Source organism: Plectropomus leopardus, chromosome 22, assembly GCF_026936395.1.
Source record: "Plectropomus leopardus strain MGB_pleo_1.0 chromosome 22, ASM2693639v1, whole genome shotgun sequence".
Taxonomy (NCBI): domain Eukaryota; kingdom Metazoa; phylum Chordata; class Actinopteri; order Perciformes; family Serranidae; genus Plectropomus; species Plectropomus leopardus.
In genome coordinates this window covers 15152013-15173857 of record NC_142197.1, presented here as the reverse complement: position 1 = coordinate 15173857, position 21845 = coordinate 15152013, and the positions used below count along the sequence as shown (strand labels likewise).

The 21845-nt window shown below is 37.2% G+C and overlaps 1 protein-coding gene across 1 annotated transcript; it reads left to right on the top strand.

The window, feature by feature from the left end:
- The first annotated feature begins 10079 nt into the window (after window positions 1–10079).
- Window positions 10080–15079, top strand: LOC148185885 (secretory phospholipase A2 receptor-like). Its single transcript, XM_088072923.1, has 5 exons — window positions 10080–10133; window positions 10328–10394; window positions 11221–11586; window positions 12769–13098; window positions 13759–15079. The coding sequence occupies exons 2-5, from the start codon at window positions 10364–10366 to the stop codon at window positions 14184–14186; spliced, it is 1155 nt and encodes a 384-aa protein (XP_087929049.1). The 5' UTR covers window positions 10080–10133; window positions 10328–10363; the 3' UTR covers window positions 14187–15079.
- The last annotated feature ends 6766 nt before the right edge of the window (window positions 15080–21845 follow it).

Genomic DNA, 21845 nt, shown 5'->3' with positions numbered 1-21845 from the left:
TCTGTAGGCATTTTTTTTTTTGTTTTTTTGGAGTATTGTGGTGTAAGCAAACTGCAAGTAACTCAGCTGACTCTAGAAGTTTCACTAACTGAGGTAGAAAGGAGCCTCCATTATGGATAATGACACTTTTTATTTTTCTTTTGAGATGATACTCGTGCTCGTAAAAAGTACATTAAGCATGCTGAATACTCGTTTCATCCTATTTTATTCGGTGAGAGTTCCTCAAAGTCCTGCCATCATAACCAAAAGTTTGGTCTCTTTCTATCACCTGTAGAATGTGCTGGGAGCGATCTCAGTTTGGCAGCCACAGAAATGAGTAATCTGCTATGTCTTCTTCTTCACGTCTTGATTTGAGCTGAGAAAATGTAATATATACACCTGTTAATAGTGGAGGCAATAGGTATGATTGATTTCCAGATTTTGTCCTTTTGATAATGCAGTGCATCAGATTAAGGCTAGTTTTGCTTCACAGGAGTAAAAAGTTGTAAGAAACTTCCAGGAACATTTTTGTTATTTGATGCCTGTTGTTTTCTAAATAGTTAACCAAAGCAAGTGTCTGCTCCGTATCTCCTTTTTCTCTGCCTAATCTCTCCTCTCCTTCATCCAGTATCTTGCACTCGATCCTTCACATCTCACTCCCTCCTCCCTCTTCATCCTCACACTGCTTCCCTTTTCCATTCCCTTAATGTAAATCATCCATCTGACTTCCTTCCCCCTGTAACTCTTGTCCTCTGTTGTTTTCCTTCTTTCCTCATAACTCCTGGCCCAGGTTGCCTTTCGTCTCTCACACTTGTCTCTGACACTTGTTGACTTCCCCTTCCCTCGTTCTCCTTGAGGAAAACCCAAAGCCGCCTTAAGTGCCTTTCCATTACTCTGAAAACTCCGGGGAACTTTGGTGAGATCAAGCCCTCGAGCAGTGAGGGAGTGAGTTAACAACTAGGCCTCCTCCAGGGGTACCCAGAATGCATTTTGATTTCTCATAATTTCACCTACACAATGTGCCGTGGAACATTCACTGACAGATCACTTAAAGTAAACATATTTTATTCAGAGGATTTGGGCAATATTATATCGTTTTTTTCTGTATGTTTTGTCACTTTCATTATTTCAAATTATTGTACCTGCTTGAAGACTCGGGCATATTTGAACTGCTACAAATTGCACATAAATTTACAAAGAATGTTAAGAGCGGTTTCCTATTATTTTTTGTCAAATTACCGTTTTCATTGCTCGATAATGCAGCAGCAAGTAGCTCCTTTTGATGGTGCATGAAGCATGAATAAGCTGCAAGCCATCTCCCCCTCCTCCTCACTGCTTTGTTCTACTCCTCCTCTACTCTTTGCAGCTTGGTTAAAAGCACACTGTTTCCATAGAGACGGAGTTACTGCCTGACAACTTGTGGTCAAGGAAGTGCGAGAAGGAAAGAAATAACAGGGCAGTCGCACATATAGAGTTTCTATTGTCATACTTCAGGGACTCTAAACAGAGATTTTAGTCTTAAAGGGAAACTTTGCTAATTTTCAACCAGCTTTGTATTATAACAATATGGGTAGTATGTGTCAGTGAACAATGTGAAACTTATTACCTTGAAAAAGATTAGTAAATATAACTATTGATCTTAATTTATGTTTATTCTATATATAAACTAATAACGGGATTAATGACACTTGGCTTAAAATGCACGAGTTGTGTGAGCATTTGCAAACAGATGTTTTGATATAGTTTTGCTGTTGTGAATGTGATGTTTTCTTTACAAATTCAAGGTAACGCAGCATGAGTAATGGTCATTTTGAGAGTGGAGTAATGCTTTAAGCTATTAGTGGAACAACTATCGAGCCTCTTGTTTATTTGGTGACATCACACAAACTCAAACTTGAAGTCTCACAGGGAATCAATCATCAAGTACATGATGTCCACAATCAACCCAAAGCGGGCAGAACGCCACATTGTGTGAACCAAAAGAGACCGGCTGGCAATCAGCAGCCTCCAGCCACAGCAATACACACAGAGCTTAAAAGCTAGCCACAGGCCGGGTTAAATGTCTCACAGCACTTATGTGGCTAAAATACCTTCACCTGCTGTTGAATCCAGTTGACATCTCCCTTTACCTATCAACTTTCCCCACTATTACATCTGTGCACGGAGCCACTGTGGTCTCACACGTACAAAACAAGGTCTGCAGCGGAGTGTATGTGTGAATGAGTACTGATGCTTTACTTTCATACACTGCACACTTGAAGAGAGCATGTATGCGGGCACGCATACCTAAAAAGCATGTTTGACCTAACTTCAAGTGCACACAAACAATCTGCGGTGGGTGCAACATCCACATTCATACTCACAAGGAGCCCGATTCAGGCCTAGACTAAAGTGCCACGCGTGCAGCCTGCTGCACTGCTCACATGGCATGCTATAAGCAATGATGCAGTATCTGACTTGGGAATATGTCCCTCGTGAGCTCTATCTCTGCAGCCTGAAACTGCACTACTATCAGTTTCCTCCAAACATATACATATTCTATTCTAATAATTGCCAAAGTTTGGATATGAATTGCTGATTCATTGAAGTTGAACTTGTAACAAGTATCACCAAGATCCCTATGGGTGTTTTATGTAGATAGATTTTAGTTTTTATGTTTTGGGGATTTTACCCCTGAAACTTTGGGACTATTTCTTTAGTTGAAAGGCAGTACCAATGAAAACAGTCTTTTCTGTGGGTTATCTTAAGGGTACCTGGGACCTCACTGCATCAGGATGGTGGAAGAAACTATATATCTCATCTTTGTGATTTTGGGACTGACTGACATTTTAAGTTCTAAATATCACACCTATATTAATTAAAATCGTAATAAAAGGTTTCTGAATTATTTTAACTCACATAATTATTTAAACTCAAGTCAATGTTTAAAGGGGACCTATTATACTCGTTTTCAGGTTAATACTTGTGTTTTGGGTTTCTACAAGAAATGTTCACGTTTTAATGTCTCTTTAAGCCCCCCTCCCCAAAAAAGCTCAGTCTGCTCTGATTGGTCAGTGTTTTAAGGTCTTCTGTATCTCGGTGTCTCTGCATCCTCATTGCAACCACTTTCTAACACGTAAATTACCATGAAAAACTACCAATAAAACCTTATAAACCACAATCTTCAGCACTTGACATGTTCCAGCCAAAGTATCATCCAAACGGGAAAATTCACAACAATGGCAATTAAGATTATGTTTCCTTGATGTTAGCATGTAGCTTCATATAGCAGTGTAATTGTTCTGTACTTGTTGAACTTGAAAATTCACCAATAAAGTTTTCTGAACCAAAATCTAAACACCTGTTCATGTTTCAGCAGGAATATAAACCAAATAGGAAAATCATTTACAACAGCAACAACCTTCTCGTGTCCCTGACATTAGGATGCAATTATATGTGTACTTGTAGCTGGGAAATGACAGTAAGCGAGTATAGGGCCTGTGTATAACTACTGTGAAAAATCAGCAATGAAAGCTTCTAAACCAAAATCTTCACAGCCAGAAGTGTCACAGCAGGTATATGATCCAAAAATCTGGGAGAAATTAACAACCTCATTACCCGAGATTACAGGTTTTTCTTTACACAACGTAAAGACTTGCTTTAGGAGCAAATGACCATATAAAAAAGTTTCTCATGAGCTGGCGTCAGCTTGTAGCCTAAGTAGAAAAAAACATCTGGTAACAGATTATTCAGAATGGTCTGACACCTGAAGTTTTTACTCACAAGGAGTACTTTACATCCATTTACCTCATTATTACAAACTTTGGCCACATTTAATTTTAACATCTGACATGGTAACAGCATAAGAAAAAAGCATATTATGTCCCCTTGAAGTCATAATGAAATGACACAGCACAACTAAGATGCACAATGGGTGCCAAGACATTAAATGTGAATGGATAGGGGTTGAATTACTGAGAAGAGCTGTCTTTTGAAGATGTTTTACTATAGATTACAGAGCTGACACTGCACTTATGTGTCTTCAGGTAACATGTGCCCTTTCCATCATGACACTGGGTGCTGTGTCAGCCACACAGAGTGTCTCAGATACAATATGTGTGGAACATCCCTGAGGCCGGATTAATAGTACTGATGCTTTAAAATCAACAAGCTGACACTGAGAGGATTAAAGACAGATTCTGTTATGCGCAGGTTGCAAGTGTTGCAGACTTTACATGCGCTGTTATCAGGGTACAGAGTACAAGGGAGTAATTTAATACTCAGACAAGGCAGACATGTGGTCATAGATGAGAGGCAGTGTATTTGTTGTTACTTTACCTGAAGACAGCTAGTGTGAGATTATTTACCCTTTTTTACTATGTCCCTTTTTTATACCACTTTGAAGATTGGAGCACATGTTCTTTGGTATATTTTAATGACACCCTGTTCTTATCTACAACTATCAATCAGCCTTTGTAAACAGCTCAAACATCTACGTCACTGTTTGCTATAAACTGCAGAGAGCTAGACATACTGTATTTGCAAGTTTACAGTGATCGTATTTGAAATTCAAATGTGAGGCTGTGTGCACATGAACAAGTACAACTCTATACGTGACCCCACTTATGTAAAGTATGTGGCTGTCTAAATATACAAACTGAAGAACATACTTATTTTTAAAGTGTGGGCATATTTTAAATCTGCCAGAAGTATTTTTTAACCAAAACAAGGAAGAGGGAGCATATTTACCTCGTTTTAGCAATACTCTATCAGCCCCCAGTATCCTAATAGATTTTAAGGTTATTTTACTTGTTTTTAAAGCTCTTAATGGTTTGGGACCAACCTACATTGCATCTCTCTGTTGTTCTATAAACTCTCATAAGCTCTCAGATCATCTGCAGCTTGGATTTTAAATACACACAATTTTACGCACAAGAAAATAGGTAACGTAGCTTTTGTTAACAGTGCTCCAAAATTATAGCTTCCAAAAGCTACAAGAGAAGTGGGCTTGCTGAACATTTTTAAGCGACAGCTGAAAACCTATTTATTTAGTCTGACTTTTAATAAATGTAATTCTTGTGATTATTATTTTATATCAGTTCTCTAATTTTTACTATTCTTACTAGAGTCTTTCCTTTTTACCTTTACGTTTATATTTTCTTTATCACCAACTGTCTTTTGATTGTTTAATCTTGTTGTTTTGCTCTTGTGTTGCATTTTTTTATTGTGAAGCACTTTTTGTTTGTTTCTGTTTTAGCATTAATATTAATTGCGTTGGAAATCGCATAGTGTTAATGTTCTCTACACTTTAATATTTGCATGTAAACAACTACTGTCCATGTGAATCTTTCAAACCATTTAACGGATCTGCAGGCACAGTAGCTTCCCTATTCAGAATAACACCACGTAGAGTCTTTTGCATTCACTACACTATACTTAAAATGGCACATAGGGAGCTATTGATTATCATGTTTTACAATTTCACCCTGAAATCAAGTTGGTTCAATTATGAGGTATATCCAAGGAATATTACATAATTACATCTAAAGCTTATAATAATGTAAATATAGTACTGAAATACTTCAATAACTCTGACAGCTGGTAGACCTGTTCTGGAAGTGATTAAGTCTTTAAAATAAGTCCAGATGAGAAATGGAAACTTAAAAATAAATTCACAGATCTCATAAAGAAAAATAACAACCCTGTGACCTTTAAAATCATCCAGTAAACAACTATAGAAAGTCCAAAGTTCAATATTTACCAAAAGCAAATTTTTGGGTGACTTCACATATCAGCTCCTAATCCGCAGGGCTATTCATTAACACATTATGTGCCTGGTGGCGCCACTCCATGCACTAAATTTGAATACCAAAGAAAAACATCACTACTAACAAACAAAAGTATTCCTGATGAGAATTTACCTATGCTACACCACTGCATGGCTTCATGAGCTGTAAATTCTGTATTTTAGCATTTTTGGAGTAGCAACACCAAACAGAGAGGTGCAGGAATGAGTCCTGGCACCTGGAAATGAGTTAGCATTTTAGCACTCCCGGTTCTCTCAAAGTCATTGTTTTTTGTATGACTTTTTGGTTTGATGCATGACATAAGATCTGTGGTTTACACAAGCTTAAGAGGTTTTCACGTTTTGTTCTAAAATATAAAATACGTCCACAAATACCCCATTTATAAATCCTGAAACCCTTTCATGTCTTAAAAAAGACAATTGCTAACAAGTGGCTGAAGAGTCATCAAACCGAGCGTCGCTTTACAGCCTAATTGTTAAGGTGATCAGTTGCAATTGTAAAGGAGGCCCCTACAACCAGCGTACATCACCATTATGATATAAATAATCTGACAAAGCCCAATCCCCGACTGCCGGCCTGGTGTACACCCAGCTTTAGAGCGCAATGCATATACACTATAATCAATTAAAAGTGAAATACTGAACTTACATTTTCCATTATCAGCCTTTGGAGGGGGAACATCATCCTTCTGTTTTGCTGCTGGATTCACAATCTCCAGTAATGATCCTGAGGAAAGATTTTTTAAAAAAAAGTAATAGTAACATATTAATAAAGTCAATTTAAAATGCTTTCACATTAGAATTTCTCAAATTTAGCAGATGAATAATTATTATTTATTATTTACATTTTGTTTGAGGAGAACAATGTAATTTAACATAATTCCAATACAGAGGATTAAACTTATGTGCTGCAGCCTGAACTATGGCTTGATAGGCGTTTACATTAAACAGCATAGGCCTAATGATGTATTGACTTTTCAGCATGGTAAAACCAACACAAATATGGAAAATACAACAAAATACACACACCCCACATAGCACAGTACCATACTCCAAAACACACATGTTGAAGTTGTACAGCTGTGGTCTAGTTTGGTCATAGCCAAAGCTAAGCTTTTTAATTCTGGCAACTGCAAAAGTTGTTATTATCATGAATATCACTGTTACTATGTGACACGACAGAACCGAGTCACTCTATTTGGCAATTCATAGAAGAAAGCCACAGAAAAAAAGGCCACTGCATGTTTTATCAGTAGCTGTAACTTTGACAGAATGGACCAAGCTCTTCCACTTCTATCCAGGTCAGTGAAGTATTACTCTGAGACATCGTGCTCATACAAAGCTAATGGCCTATATAGAGCCAGTCTTTGGTCTCCCCTCTGGGCTACTGTAGAAACAGGGCGTTGGAACATAGCAATCTCTATAAATGAGGAACTGCTCCCTATGTAGATGTGAGATATTCATTCTCAGGTAACAGAAACATAACTATTCTTATTTTCTGGTGATTTACACAAAAAAAACATATGCATTGCAAACAATTAAATGGTCCACTTCTTTAAGAACGCACCCAAAGAAAATACTGGAGCACAAACTCACTTAAATATTTAATAAGATGCAACATTTTGACGTGCACTGCCTCTTCATCAGAGTCAAACAGTTAGGGTACAGATTTTTAAAAAATAAATAACCTCCTCCATACAAAGAACGATGTCTTTATATATATATATATATGGGTGAATAAAATAGAGGAAAAAGAATAATGCCCACCATGTAGCTGTTTTGAGGGGGCTGCTGACTGTGTGAACCAGTCGGTCTTTGAATGAACGAGATCTTCTGAGAGAAATCTGAGACTTTAGGGCAGGGTCGCTCTGTACAACGTTGCAGTGTTTTTTGCCCGTGCCTGTGGAGGGGCTGAGGCCTAGTTCCTTCAAAACGTACATTTTGTATTTGTGGCGCACCTAAGATAGTGTGACCACATTTATGTGTTGGGGTAACAGTGAGGCGGAGCTTTGGGGTTCACCGTTGTTGCTCTGCGGACTTGTGAGAGAGAATCTGCCCCTCTCAGAAGCAATCTGGAAGATACACAAATGCTAGTGCAGGTTACATACGTCTGTTGCTGCTGTACCATCCCCGGGATGCCGAACATATTATATTCCATGTCTGCTAATATGAACCCTAAACTAGACCTTTAAAGTACTCAGGTTACTGTGTAAATAAACTTCACAACAGCCAGGGACAGGATTAACACGACGATACAGAAACATTGTCCTGACTTTCCTCGTATTTGAAAGTGAAGTCAAATTCAGCGTAGAGATAAACTCCTGTGGTTAAACTGACTTATGAGATCACACACACACACACACACACATAAACACATACACACGCACACAACATTATCAGAGGCCTGAGATGACCACTGAATGCCCATTTATCTATACAGAGTTTTATCAAAGCCTCAGAGCCTCAGAGGTTGGCATCGGGGCGCCGCAGTACTGAGTTGTGAATGATGATGAGGTCACAGCTCCTGTTTGGGAGTTGAGAGAGTCTTCGAGTCTTTATGGATCAGTCAGGTGTGTGAGATAATGAGAGGACATGTCTGCAAATGTAGGGGCACTTCAGTGCCTTCAAAGGCCCCGAGCAAAAATCCAGACAAGGCCCTGCAGACCAGTTTGCATTAACCTAAAGTTTTTTAAACACGTTTTTGTGGATGTTTTTTTTTTTCTGGGGGCAGTATAAATTTGAGCAAACCTGAATATGTAAGAGGAAATATTGCTATTTCATTTTCCAAATACGTATATACAGCAAGTATATTTTCGGGACATGTGATGCCCCTTTCTAAGTTCAATATACTGTACATCTAAAGGGGCGAATTCCTGTTATTACCTTATTTCTGACAGACAGCATTGGGGAAATCTACTTGGCCTTGCCTTGTCTCCTCTTGCCTTACTGCTCATCAATAACACAGCAGTATGTTCTTTTGTTTTTTTGCTATTGACATTAGTGCCATGCAATATGATGCAAATGCCCTTTCCAGGAAATACAGTATGGGTGACTGGGAAAGGAGCATGCAGCGAGTAAACACATGCACCTTTTGTGTTTCAAAGCTACAGAATAATTAAACCTCCGACTCTTTTGTTTATGCCTCTGTATACCTCATTGTTGTGTTTTATGTGCTGTTCTTAGCACCCTAACCAACCACCTACCCTCAGGTTTCTTTAACCCTTTGAAGCCTGAAGTGACATCAATTTTTTGTTCTGCTTCCAGATTCCATCACAAGCAAGCAAATTTGTTTTTTGTTTGATTTTTTTTTTTTTAACATAGGGGAAAAAGGTAATGCGCAATAAAATGCTCCACATATTGCAAGATATTAATATATGTATTTATTTTTTATTACAAGCTAGGTTAAAATGTAATGAGGAAAAAAGATAAAGAAAAATGTGTCTCTAATTATCATAATTACACAATGTCACAGAATTATTATAATTTTGAAAGATGTTTCTTTTTATTATTTTTTTAATAATAAAATAATAATAATAAAAGATTTAATAATATTTTTATACTAATTTTCAAGCAATTTCCTTTTTACTTATTTCTTACTAAATTTGGGGCCATTTCCTCTTTCATTGCTTACTGCCTAATGTTTTTAAAAGAAATCACTCAAATTTGCTCAGGTTTCAAGGGGTTAAAGAAGACAATGCTTTATGAGTCTTCGTCTTCAATATGTGTGTTTATTTTTGAATATTTGGATTTTGCAGAGAGACTTTTAAATGATGAACTACGTCTTTTCTATTTTCCATAAAGTAAACACAAATACCATGAAAGACTCGTGTTTTGTTCACTGTTAGTGACATGTTACCTTGCTTTTTTGTGTCTATGGGTTAAATACCTGAAATACTGTATATGTATCAGCTAGATACAAAAGTATGAAAATTATCTTTGGAGGAAAAAGGGGCCGCCCAACATCAGACATTATGAAAACCACTGTACACTGTACCATAAAGAATTGTCTTTGTAGTGCTGATATACACGTGATATTACTGCTGCTTGTAAAGTTATGTGTAGTACAGAAACCTCTAAAAGGAGAAACTGTAGTAGTTTCTCTCAGTTGGTCAAATATGCAACAGAAAAAGTTGATTCTCACAGTGCGACTGTCATCAAGCCGCCTTTGACTACCTTTAGTTAATCATTAATCTCTTGCCATCTCTGTTTTTACTATGCACACATGCAAAAAAAAAAAAAAAAAAAAAAAAAAACACCTGGTGTGTACAGCAGGTTTACATCACGCTGACACCAGATATAAAAACCTGCCTCTTCTTAACACTGAAACAAATCTGCAACACTGACAGCACTCTGCGCCTGACCTCAGCAGGTAAGACATTTTTCATTACAGTTGTTAACATACACTTATTTACACTGCCCAATAACACAAAACATATAGTTACACAGTTACCAAGTAGAATCCAACACTTTCACATACGCACACTTTAAAAACTACTACACTGAAATCTTTTTCTTTTTCACTTTACATTCTGACATTTGCTCATCTCTTCGATTTTTATTTAGTCTTTTCACCACAAGAGCCGTACCATAACTGTGAGGATGGCCGCTCTGCTGTTCCTACTGTGTTCAGGTAACGGTCTATTTCTTGGTCTTGGTCTAATATTCCAAACATTTTCTCTTTCTAACTCGTCAAATACTGCCGTTTTGTCAGCGGACCTTTGTGTCAAACTATGATGTGCCAGGTACCCTACTGAGTCAGTTTTGGACATTTAGGGTCATGTCAATTCATGCCTATTACTTGAAATTTGTCATTTGATTATACACTTCTGTTTTTGTACAGTTTTACTTCTTAAATGCATACAATCTTTTTTTTCAAAATAAACTTACAGTATAGGTAAAATACTTTGATTTTAGGTTGATTTTCTTTGAATTTGGCAACAAAAGCAAGTGGTTAGGTTTAGAAAAAATGGTGTTGGTTTGGCTTAAAATAAATGAGGTTGTTATTAACGTATGAAACCTGGTGCCATCGGTGACTGATGTTGATATCCACAGACAAAGCTGCGGTATTTGACGAGTTGGTACAGAGAGGAGGCTAAATATTCTGAGGGTGTTTTGTGCACAGAAGTGTTAACGTGCCGTTGTAAGCAGTTTAGGACCTTCAGATATTCTTTAAAGCTAGTATCCTTTGTCATAGTTTCTAGAACTTCTCCATGATTTCTGGACTATTTCTGCACTATTACTACTTTGATAACATGCAACAACTGTTGACAAATTACGTACGCAAAAGAGAGGTGAGGATAGGTTAACTAATTCACAGCTTTGTAGATAGTGACACATAATGTATTTAAAGCAGGTGTACTTAATTCCAACAGTTCATAATGTTGTTTGTTGTTCCTATAAGCTATACATTTTAAGTAAGTGAAGATTTTTTTTTTTTATTGTATTCATTTTTACAGGATTTTTTCACTTTACTTTTGCATCAAATCATCTACGAAGTTTTCGTCTTCCTAAAACTTACAGCAACTGGAGTTATGCATTAGCTGCATGCAATGAGACACATGAATCATTTGTCACTCTGTACGATGAAGAGGATGCCACTTTCATACACAACTTCCTGACTGAAAAGGCGTTCAGCCAAAGTGTCTGGCTTGGTCTGCGCAGGACTCGAAATGTCAGCTGGTCTGACGGTTCCCCTGTAAACTTCACTAACTCATCTGTGACTGTAGGAAACTTCACAAAATTGCAGACGTGTGAAGCTATTGACATCGACACATGGACAGGTTTTAATTGTTCAGACAGGAGATATTTCATGTGCTACGAGGGTAAGTTTCAGCATATTTGATTTCCTTTTGATGTTGTATAGTTTCATTTGAAAAACATTTCTTAACTTTTCTATATTTGTCATTTTCAAGAAAAAAAAATGTGGTACAAGTGTTTTCAGCCCAAAAAGCTTGAGGGTAGGTGATCGTCAAACAACCATTAAACTAAACAATTTCTAATTTTTTTTGTTGTTGTTTGTTTTGTTTTTGAACGGATCGCCCCCCTAATATAATGGTAGGGGAAATACTGTTATTTAAAACTTTTTTTTTTTCCTTTTTTATATTCATTTATTTATTTTTTGTTTAAAAAATGGGAGGTTTAATCTATTTTCTTTCTATTATTTCCAAAGTCCGGTTATGCCATCAGCACTCAGACTGACCCATTGACTGCAATTATCTCTAAATCTATTCAAGACCGATCAAACCTAATCATTTAACACATGACATTAAGGGGTACAGGAAAAAAAGGTTAAATGAAAAAATAAATAAATAAAAATAAAATGGATATGCTACATAAAAATGCAAAAATATTGAGTTTCCCATATCATATTTGCCTGTTGTTCGTTTTGCTCAGAGTAACTCACTGACAGCAGCATTCAGACCTCTCCATAACTGTGCGTACTTCACACACAGCTGACACATTGTGGATATTTTCATTAATTATGGGAAACTTCCAACATGACGCTGGAATTAAAGAGTAGATTAAAGATCATTTGCAGCCTACAGAGGTCTTAAATTTAAACGTAACGTACTCTGCATTGAGAATGGTCTGGTTATAAACCTCCATAAGGCGCTCCAGCAGCTGCTTATGGTGGAGACAGAAGACTGAATGTTTTAGAATTACCTACGATGGCTTCATCTTACAGTAAAAAAAAAGTGTATACAGTTGTTTCAGCAGTATGTAGTACAGTTTAGGGATGAGAACCTAAAAAATATCTCAACACACACAACTTGGCTACCCTGGAAAACTGGAGAGGTGCAGCAGATAATGATAGATTTTCATAAAGGAAAAGGAAAAAGGAAAAATCTAATCTGTTCCAACGCCAGAACAACTGAAAACTAAAAAGATTATTGTGAGATATCGTCCTGCAAAAAACGCAAAGGAAGTCCAGAGTATAAAGATTCTTCCCTTATTTTTATGATAGGAGGTAAAATTGCCATTATCGTTTTATTTCTCCTCTTCAGGTAATAATTACACCCTGGTTGAAAAAAATAAGACCTGGTGTCAGGCTCTAGAGTACTGCAGAGAACACTTCACGGACTTGGTCAGAATCAGGACCGACACAGAAAATGATGAAGTGATAAAAGTGGGAAAAAACACCAGCTTTTGGATTGGACTCCTGCATGATCAGTGGGAGTGGGAGGACAATGGCTGCTCCTCATTCAGAAAATGGGCTCCTAGACAACAAGGTTTAGATCCAGAGAATTGCACAACTTCCATTAATGATTACCCACAATCGTTGCATGAATATTCATGTGGAAATTCAAGTGAAGCATATTCCTTTTGCTCCAAAGGTAACCAATACATAAATCCACAAATAGAACTCATATGCAAATATATAGATAGATAGATAGATAGATAGATAGATAGATAGCTATGAACACACACACACACACACACACACACACACACCACACACACACACACACACACACACACACACACAGTATGAGACTAGACATTGTTTTTTGTGTTGTCTTTCCCTGGTTTCAAGGCTGCATTACAGGAAAAAACGTAATCTCTGTTATTTCATTTACCATTACTCTCTAAATAATTATGTTCCATATTACTGATGACTATTAATCAAAAATGTCATTGTGTAAATATTTTGTGAAAGCACCTGTAATCAATTCTGCAAAATCATTACTATACCAATATTGAGGGATTCTTTGGAGCTTCTCTATTAGGAATACGCCCTTGAGATGTGCCATCTTGTTTTTAGGGGGTCTTTAACAAGTCAAGAGGATTTGGTAAAATATATTGTGATATCTGATTCTCTCCTTATCACCCAGCCCCACAAACATTAAAAAAATCACCCCCTGTGGAACACAACAGAAAAATGAATGAATGCACCAGATGTCCAACAGAGTAGAAAGACTGCTCACATGCATGTGACTGAATATATGTTTCTGCCTGTACGTTTTACTTCTGTCTTTTTCTTGGTATCTCTTCAGGTAGCATGAGAATCAGAGTCATTAATGTAAGTTTAACTTGGGAGGATGCATTTGACTACTGCAAGGACCAATACTCGGGCCCGCTGTGGATTGAGGATGCAGAAGATCAGGCAGCTGTTGCACAATGGCTGAATTACACTAACAATACTGGTCTGTTCTGGATGGGTCTGAGGCAGAGTCGTGTCTTTGGATTCTGGATTTGGAGTGACAGGACAGTGTCCTACAGCAACTGGAAGAATGACAAAGAGCCTGAGATGTCCACGTCTAACCCCTGTGGCGCCATCAACGGGACTGACTACATGTGGAGGGACAAAAACTGTTTGCTCAAACTACCTTTTCTTTGTGAGGAGAAGATTATATACATGAATCCAACAAAAAAAGAGGTTGAGCCTGATTCTTCTGATTGTAGTGAGGAGTGTTTTCCCTAACTTCTTACTAACTACTCTGAGTTTTAACATAAAACTTTCTTGAATTCAGTTGGTACAAAACAATTTGACATTCTGAAGAGTTTGTTAATCTCTTTGAAACCTGACTCAATTCCCTTCAATAATACTGGAAGAGGGCAATAAGAAAGAAGAAATGACCTGATAATTGGCAAATAAATAAATAAATTATTTTTAAAAATAAAATAAAAAAATAAGTAAAAATGTAATAAAAAACAAGAAAATGGCCTGAAAAAGTATCGTAACAAAAAATTTAGAAAATGTTAAAAAATCGTAATATTTTTGTAACATATTTATGAACATAATTATAATAATAATAGAGTTTTCACCTGGTTTTTTGCTCTATTTTGCCTTAATACCTAGATTTTTATAAATAATTTTCGAGATCTACCTTTTTCTTGCAGTTTGTGAAACATTTCCAGCCAAGTTGCTCATTGCCTTTTTTCCATGTTTTTGAAAGAAATCACACCAATTTGCTCAGCGTTCAAAGGTAGAATACTTGTGAAAGGTATCTGAAAGCAGCACAAGAAAAGTGAAGTTGCTCCACATTCAAAAATGTCAAACATGAAGTTTAAGATTAATAAGATTTTGTATACTGTATTGCTGTAGTGTTTGTATACTGTATTGTTATTATCATCATATACGGTCATTCTGTAGAGAAGAAATAATATGATTGTAGTTCATTAAATACGCATTATGATGACCTGCTAATAATGAGGCTTGGTTATCGACAAAAATTGAACTGTGTAATAACATGGAAGGATTTTTTTTTTTAACTCCACGATTTGTTATCAGTGACTTTTTTTCTGTCCTGCTGATTCAATTCAATCAATCTAATCAATATTTTCTGATCAATAAAGGCTTGTTTATTTGTTTAAGATTCAACTTGGTACCATGGAACACAAAAAATATATTTGCATTTGTATCTTCAACCTGACCCTAAATACTTTGCACTCATATATATATATATATATATATATATATATATATATATATATATATACACATATATACATACATACATAGTTATAACTGTGCTATGATGCAGTGTAGGCAGCATACAGAAAATCCTGGAAAATTTTAAGAGAAATATTTGCTAATTAATAGTTAATAATTTGTATGTTTTCGACAAAAGACAATAAATTTCAAATCTAACCGCTGGGAAATGTATCATTACTAAGAACTGTGTCTTAAAACAGTCGTCTGTCACTTATATAAACAAAAAAAATGTTGTCATATTTGCAGAAACTGTCACTTATTAAGATAGATAATCTGTGGGGGAAAAAATGAAAATCAGAGCCAAAATTTTCTAGTGCAGCTGTCGTTGCTCCTCGTGAACTGTGGTTAAACCGCCAAACTAGGCAACATGAACATGAACATAAAATATAATTTGAATTTCTGTTATTCGGTATTGCTTATGTCTTGCCTTGTATGTCTTTATAAGCGTAGTTCAGTGCACTCTGTGACCGGCATGGTCGTATACGACCATAATTGGTATCATTTGGAAAAGTTTTCATAACTTTGACACCGTTTGTCGGATCGCCTTACTGTTTATTCCCGTGAAAGCTGCCGTCGGTGCTGTTCCAGCGATGTCTCCGATGATTCGGCGCTCTTTTAGGGGTATTTTAGGGGACCTAGTTCAATAAATCCATAATGATAGATCCGATATTGGGTGTCCGTTTTATTCCGTCCATATTTTATCCATATTTCGATGATAAAAGTACAGTAGCACGGATGCTAACCGCCATATTGGCTTCCCATAGTTCCTTTGGAGAGCGGTCAGAGGCTTGTTTTGGTCTTATCCACCAATCGGAAGACGAGCTGATGCTTTGTCACGGCTTACGTATGCTTTTACGTCATCATCTGAAGCAAACTGCGTTGTGATTGGCCTAATCCTGCTGTATCTATCGCTGTTATGGTAGCGCCGAGTGCACTAGAATAAACTCTGGAAACCCTTAAAACAATAATAGTAATGAGACGAGGGTAAATCAGGAGACAGTCTAACAAGCAGCAGGGCCTCATATGGATGTAAACTCTGTGTTCACTGCAGGCAGAGCAGGCAGGAGAATCAGGCCCCTCTCTGAAGTGTCAGAGTGATGTGGCTCTCTGCATCATCACAGATATGATACATACATTCAGATACATTCACTATTTTATTCTTCCTCTATGTTAATTGTTTTGCACCAAAACACCAAGTCACATTCCTTGTATATGTAAATGTACTTGGCAATAAAACTAGATTCTGATTCTGATTCTGATAGGAGCTGCTCTGCAGAATGGCACAGATAATGGGATACACAAACTGAAGGGAAAAAAAAATGATGATACATTTTTTGGAGAAGTATGTCCACTTTTTTAACTATAATAGCTACAATGAAAAAAAGCTTTCTGAATCCCAACACATGGGAAAAGGTTTTCTACAGCAAAAAAAGGCTTGTACATATTACTTTTGTGTGACTTATCACTAAAGATCTGTCAAATTAAATTTCCATCTTGTTTTTTTACTTGTCTTTATGGTCTCATAACTATTTGTACATTCAAGTGACATCACTGCAGCCTGTTGATACTTATGATACTAATGATGCTTTTTCCTTATGTAAGCTTTTTTTTGATTGCCTAGCACCTACATGATGTGAGTATAACTACCCTTTCTCAACAGGAGAGGGAAAAAGAGACAAAAGTATGCAGAGAGAGTCCTAAAAACATGGAACTGGAAATAATAACAGAGTAAAAAAGATGTGGAGCGAAGGAGGGAAAGTGAAAAAAAGAAAAGGAAACAGGAAGCTTGGACAACTTCCAAGGCCATCATTCACACCATGGACAAACTTGGAATGAAGGCTCAATCAGTCACATGCTCACTCATCATTATAACTCATCATACAGCTCACAGTGCGTGTGTGTGTGTGTGTGTGTGTGTGTGTGTGTGTGTGTGTGTGTGTGTGTGTGTGTGTGTGTTTATAGACCCTTTAATCATTGCTCATTCCAGAGGAACAGACTTTCTCTTGAATGGTCGCTCAGCTCACTTCTCTGACCATTATGTGATGTACGTGTACAAGTGTGTGATCATAGCTCATCCAGAGGATTCAGAGTTTCTCAGGGAAACACACTTCTCCACGGCATAAATCAACAGCCACTGAAGATCCTGATTCACAGCCAAGCACATTTCTTGGTGCAAAAGCAGCAAATTTTCGTTGGCAGAGATGTGGACCAAATAAGCAGCTGAGTTACGACCCCCATTTTGGGTTGAATGACAGCCCAAGCCTGGTGTCCATCCAACCCAGGCTGGATCATAAGACAGTGATACCTCAACCCAGAGTGAGCCAAATGTGAGCAGCAGATGTGGTCCATACAGGAGCTGGGCTTTATGCAGAATGATTGCATGTCTAAGTTCTGATGATGGCAGTGATAGTTCAAAATAAGGATGTCAACTGTTATCTGTTTATCAGTTAACTGCCAAAAATATTTTTTTACCCAATATGCATGTTGGTCTATTGGTTAATTTCACTTCTCATCATTTTACTGCTCTGCACACCAACCAGGTCTTGTGAGAGCTAGCTAGCTGAGTGTATACGCAAGTTACTACTGTAAAAAGCTGACCGGCAGGGGAGAGAGGAGGGGGAAGCAATGGTCTTCAATGTGAAAATACACTTAGACATCAAAATCATATTCCAGTTCTGGACTCACGGCAGCTGGCACCTGGCCATTGCCATACTTCCATACCTTGGTCATTTTCTCAAGCTACAGCAGTGAATGTTATTACTGTAATAAATTGTGAAGTCTGACTCAAACACAGATATGCACATTTTGTATATTGCTTCATTAATTATCAATCAGACATCAGTCACAGAGAGCCTTTTAATACAAAATTACTTGTTCTATGAGGCACCACAGGGAAGTACTTTATAATAAGTTTTTTTTTTTAAGTTTTTTTTTCCTGAGGACACTGTTGAAACCTACTGGCAGGACTGCTGGAGGGTGACTTGGGGACTGGTTTAATTCAGACTGGGAACTTGGCAGTAAGTGGCCCGGTGATCTGGTGTGTGATTAGCAAGTAGCTGACTTAATGGTGAGTGGGTTACTGGCAGTTCAACACCAAGTTGAAAAATATGGTTTTGGCTTTATAAGAGGATGGAGTTCCAGGACTTGCAATAGCCATCACTTTTACACAAACCATGCATGTAAGATTTTTCAACAGCCTTATCCAAAAAATAATTCTGTAGCAACAGAATCCCATTTTCATATTAGCCTCACAACTATTATGCATGCAAAATCATAATCCCCAACAATCATAACCACTGAGATTTAACTACTGCCTTAATTTGCCAAGGCTTCTTGCGACTGCCCTCTGCATTAGAGGATTTATCCTTCACTGTAAAAACCTTCAGAAATTGAACACTAAAGCGAAGCAAAACAAACTGCTATCAATATACCTTTAGTATCAGTAGGGATCCATAAGAGGAGATTTGAACATAAACTCTCCATAAAATAGACGTTAGTAATGGCTATCAGTGGTATAGTTATTGGTTAGAAGGCCCCTGCAATGCTGACAAACATGTTTAGAATGATATATCAGCTATTAAATTGCTAAATGTTGTACCAGACCACTGTAGTTAAGGCAGTGCTGATAATGAAGGTGAAGCTCCCAATTTAACAGTTGATATAACCCTTACCTTTGGTCACAATGTTTGGGTTGTGACTGAAAGAATGAGACTGTAAAACAAGCAGCATAAATGAGTTTCTTCCCTTAAAGACAGAGTAGAAGCTCTGACCACTTGAGGTGTTTTGGGTATCTCCGGGGAGCCTCCCTCTGGAGGTTTACCGGGCATGTCCAACAGGCAGGGATTATATATGTAGTATAGGAATGTCTTGGCATCCCCGGGAGGAGCTGGAAGACATTCCTGGGGAGAAAGAAATCTGGACTACCTTGCTTAAACTCATAACACTGCAACCTGGATAAACAGTGGAAATGGACAGATGAATAGACTGAATAGTGCAGGTTGAAGCAACTGCTCTAGAAAGCAGCCTTTTAAATGCTTTAAGAGTAGTGGTAGAAGGGTTGTTTTTTCTTACATCTTTTTGCACATTCACTGTGTCAACAATTTAAGGCATTGGTCTGCATGGATAGCAAGGCACTTAATGGATAGTATTGGAAAGTGTCTGGGGAAAGTGCATTATCTTTTTTGAGTAATTTTAAAGCATGAGTAACTGACCGACCCTTTAGGAAATGACATTTGGAAAATACATGGTGTAATCCAACAGAACATTTTACCTACATTATTGCAAAAGAAACTGTCTAGACTCTTTAAAAAACTTTTTTTCATGCAGGTTGCATCATGGTTGTATTCTGCATTTGTCCGGAGGCACAAAGAGAACTGAGTGAGCAACACAGTGATCAAAAAAGTGTGAGGAAAAGCCAGATGAAGGGGAAAAAAGGAGCAGATGGAGGGAGCGAAAGCGAGAAGAGCAGTGGGGCCTGTCAAACTATTAACGTCATGGTGTGAGCCCAGGGCTCCTGGTGACACGAGAGATGAGTGGACATATTTAGCATAGTGCTCCAAATGCACAGACACACATGCCACACACCTCGGCAGCAACCAGCCAACCTATCACATCCCGGGTCTGAACAAGCACTCCTGTTTGGCAGAAACATTGCACTTGAGTTGGTGGGGGTCAGTCTCTGTGATTGTTGTATTAGTGTACATGTTCATTGTCCATAGATCATATTGCCCTTATATTAGCCATCTTTACAGGAAACATATAAAATATCAACCATTATGCGTTATCGTACATGTAAGGATATATAAAAGATAATCAGCACTTATATAACAAATATAACATATTTTCTTTATTTAGGTATTTCCATTTTATGTTCCTTTATATGTAAACTCGGCTATATTTTATGGATCAAAATTCCATCTTAAATGTATGATAAAAAAATGCACATTTTTTATAGAACATAACTACCAAACATGGTTAAAACTACTGTTGTCTACGAAAGCTTCATCTGGCTCCGAAATGGTGCATAAATACTGTATCAATATGATAATCCACTGATATTTATCTAAATGTACATAATTGATGTTATAATATGACATCATGAAAGGAGCCATCCTGCATTACAAATAGTTTCAAATTAAATATTAAGGTACATTTTGCCACTAATACTTTACTTAAGCATATCTGAATGTAGAAACATACTTGCAATGGAATATTTTTTACCTTGTTATATTAGTGATCACATTTTGTAATCTAATCTGCCACTGCCAGTTGTTAGCTCTAAAATGTATATATTAATCAATTGGACATTATGACAAGGACTCAATAAAAAGTGCACATGTTTAAAAAAACAACAAAAAAAAAGTTTTGTTCATATACAGCCCTATAACATTTTGTGTCAAATTGATATTTAATTTTAAGTCATCAGAATGTGTTATGAGACAAGCCAGTATAGGTATTGTGGATATGACAAACTTTTTTCAAATTTGGGCTCCGAATACACACCCACTCAAGCACCATCACCACCCAGCCTCAGCTCAAACACTAACACAGCAATGTCAAATAAGCTCTTGGCCATTAGCCTTGTAGTGAGAGAGATGATGTCTCTAACAACCATTTCCAAGAAGCAGTGTTACAGCCTGATGCAGACCAGGCAATGTTTTGCTGGCATACACTCAATATGATTACAAAGCACAAAAGGTCAAGTCAGCTATTTCAATAAACAGAGACAAATGTTCTTTCCAATAAGACTTTGACAGTTATATTCCACTTTTTACCTTGAAACAAAACAAGGAAAAAAAGGCCCTCAGATGATCGGTTAAAGAAAAGCAAAACCAAACAATGAAGAAATTACTGCAAGGCATTAAATCATCAAATCAAATCACGAATGAACAAATAAATCTACTTTTCATCTGTCGCCAAATGTAATATTTATAGTTTGTTGTTGTAATTTATGCAATTCCAAGACTCTTCAGGGATCCCAGAATGCAGAATTATTCAAATATACCATTTTGAAAAAATGTCGATTCTACATTTTCCCACGCCAAAATAAGTACATAGGTATAAGTATAGTCCTGACAAGACAGCATGATGTGGTTGCTACCATTGGATGATGTAGGTTGTCTAGTTCCATTTGATACCAATATCTCCATTCTAGCTTTAAAATTAAATCTTCTACAGTTGGTTTATTTGCTGGTCTGCCTTCCTCCTCTCCTGCTTCACCAGTCAGACCTGGTGTGGTTGAAGTTGGACTGCACCAATGATAATTATTGTATCATTGCTATTGTACAATGTCTCCAATACTCAGCTATAACAGGAAATTCACACAACACAGCCTCAAATTCACAAGCCAAATAGCACAGCTCTTAGCTCTGCTGCTCCTTTAAAGTGGTCTTCCGTCTCCCTTTTCTATAAATTCTCTATTTTCTGTTACTTTCACAGTGTATCAAACAAAACAAGTGGCCCAGAATATTTCCTTTTCTGCACACATGCTCATGCTGGGATTAAGCGTGTGTGTGTGTACTTGTGGTACAGAGAGCTCACAGAGCACACACTGAGTATAGTGCAGAGAATTGATTCAAGATGTTTATTATAATTGCTAGTTGGTCACCACTGGCTACTGAAATCCCTGCCCCTTGCTTTGGCAAT

What these genes read in the sequence shown, in the direction of transcription:
- LOC148185885 (XM_088072923.1), top strand. Translation starts at nt 10,364, where the DNA reads ATGGCCGCTCTGCTGTTCCTACTGTGTTCAG. An exon ending in ATATTTCATGTGCTACGAGG is followed by an intron (nt 11,587 to 12,768) that starts GTAAGTTTCAGC and finishes TCTCCTCTTCAG; the next exon opens with GTAATAATTACACCCTGGTT. An exon ending in ATATTCCTTTTGCTCCAAAG is followed by an intron (nt 13,099 to 13,758) that starts GTAACCAATACA and finishes GTATCTCTTCAG; the next exon opens with GTAGCATGAGAATCAGAGTC.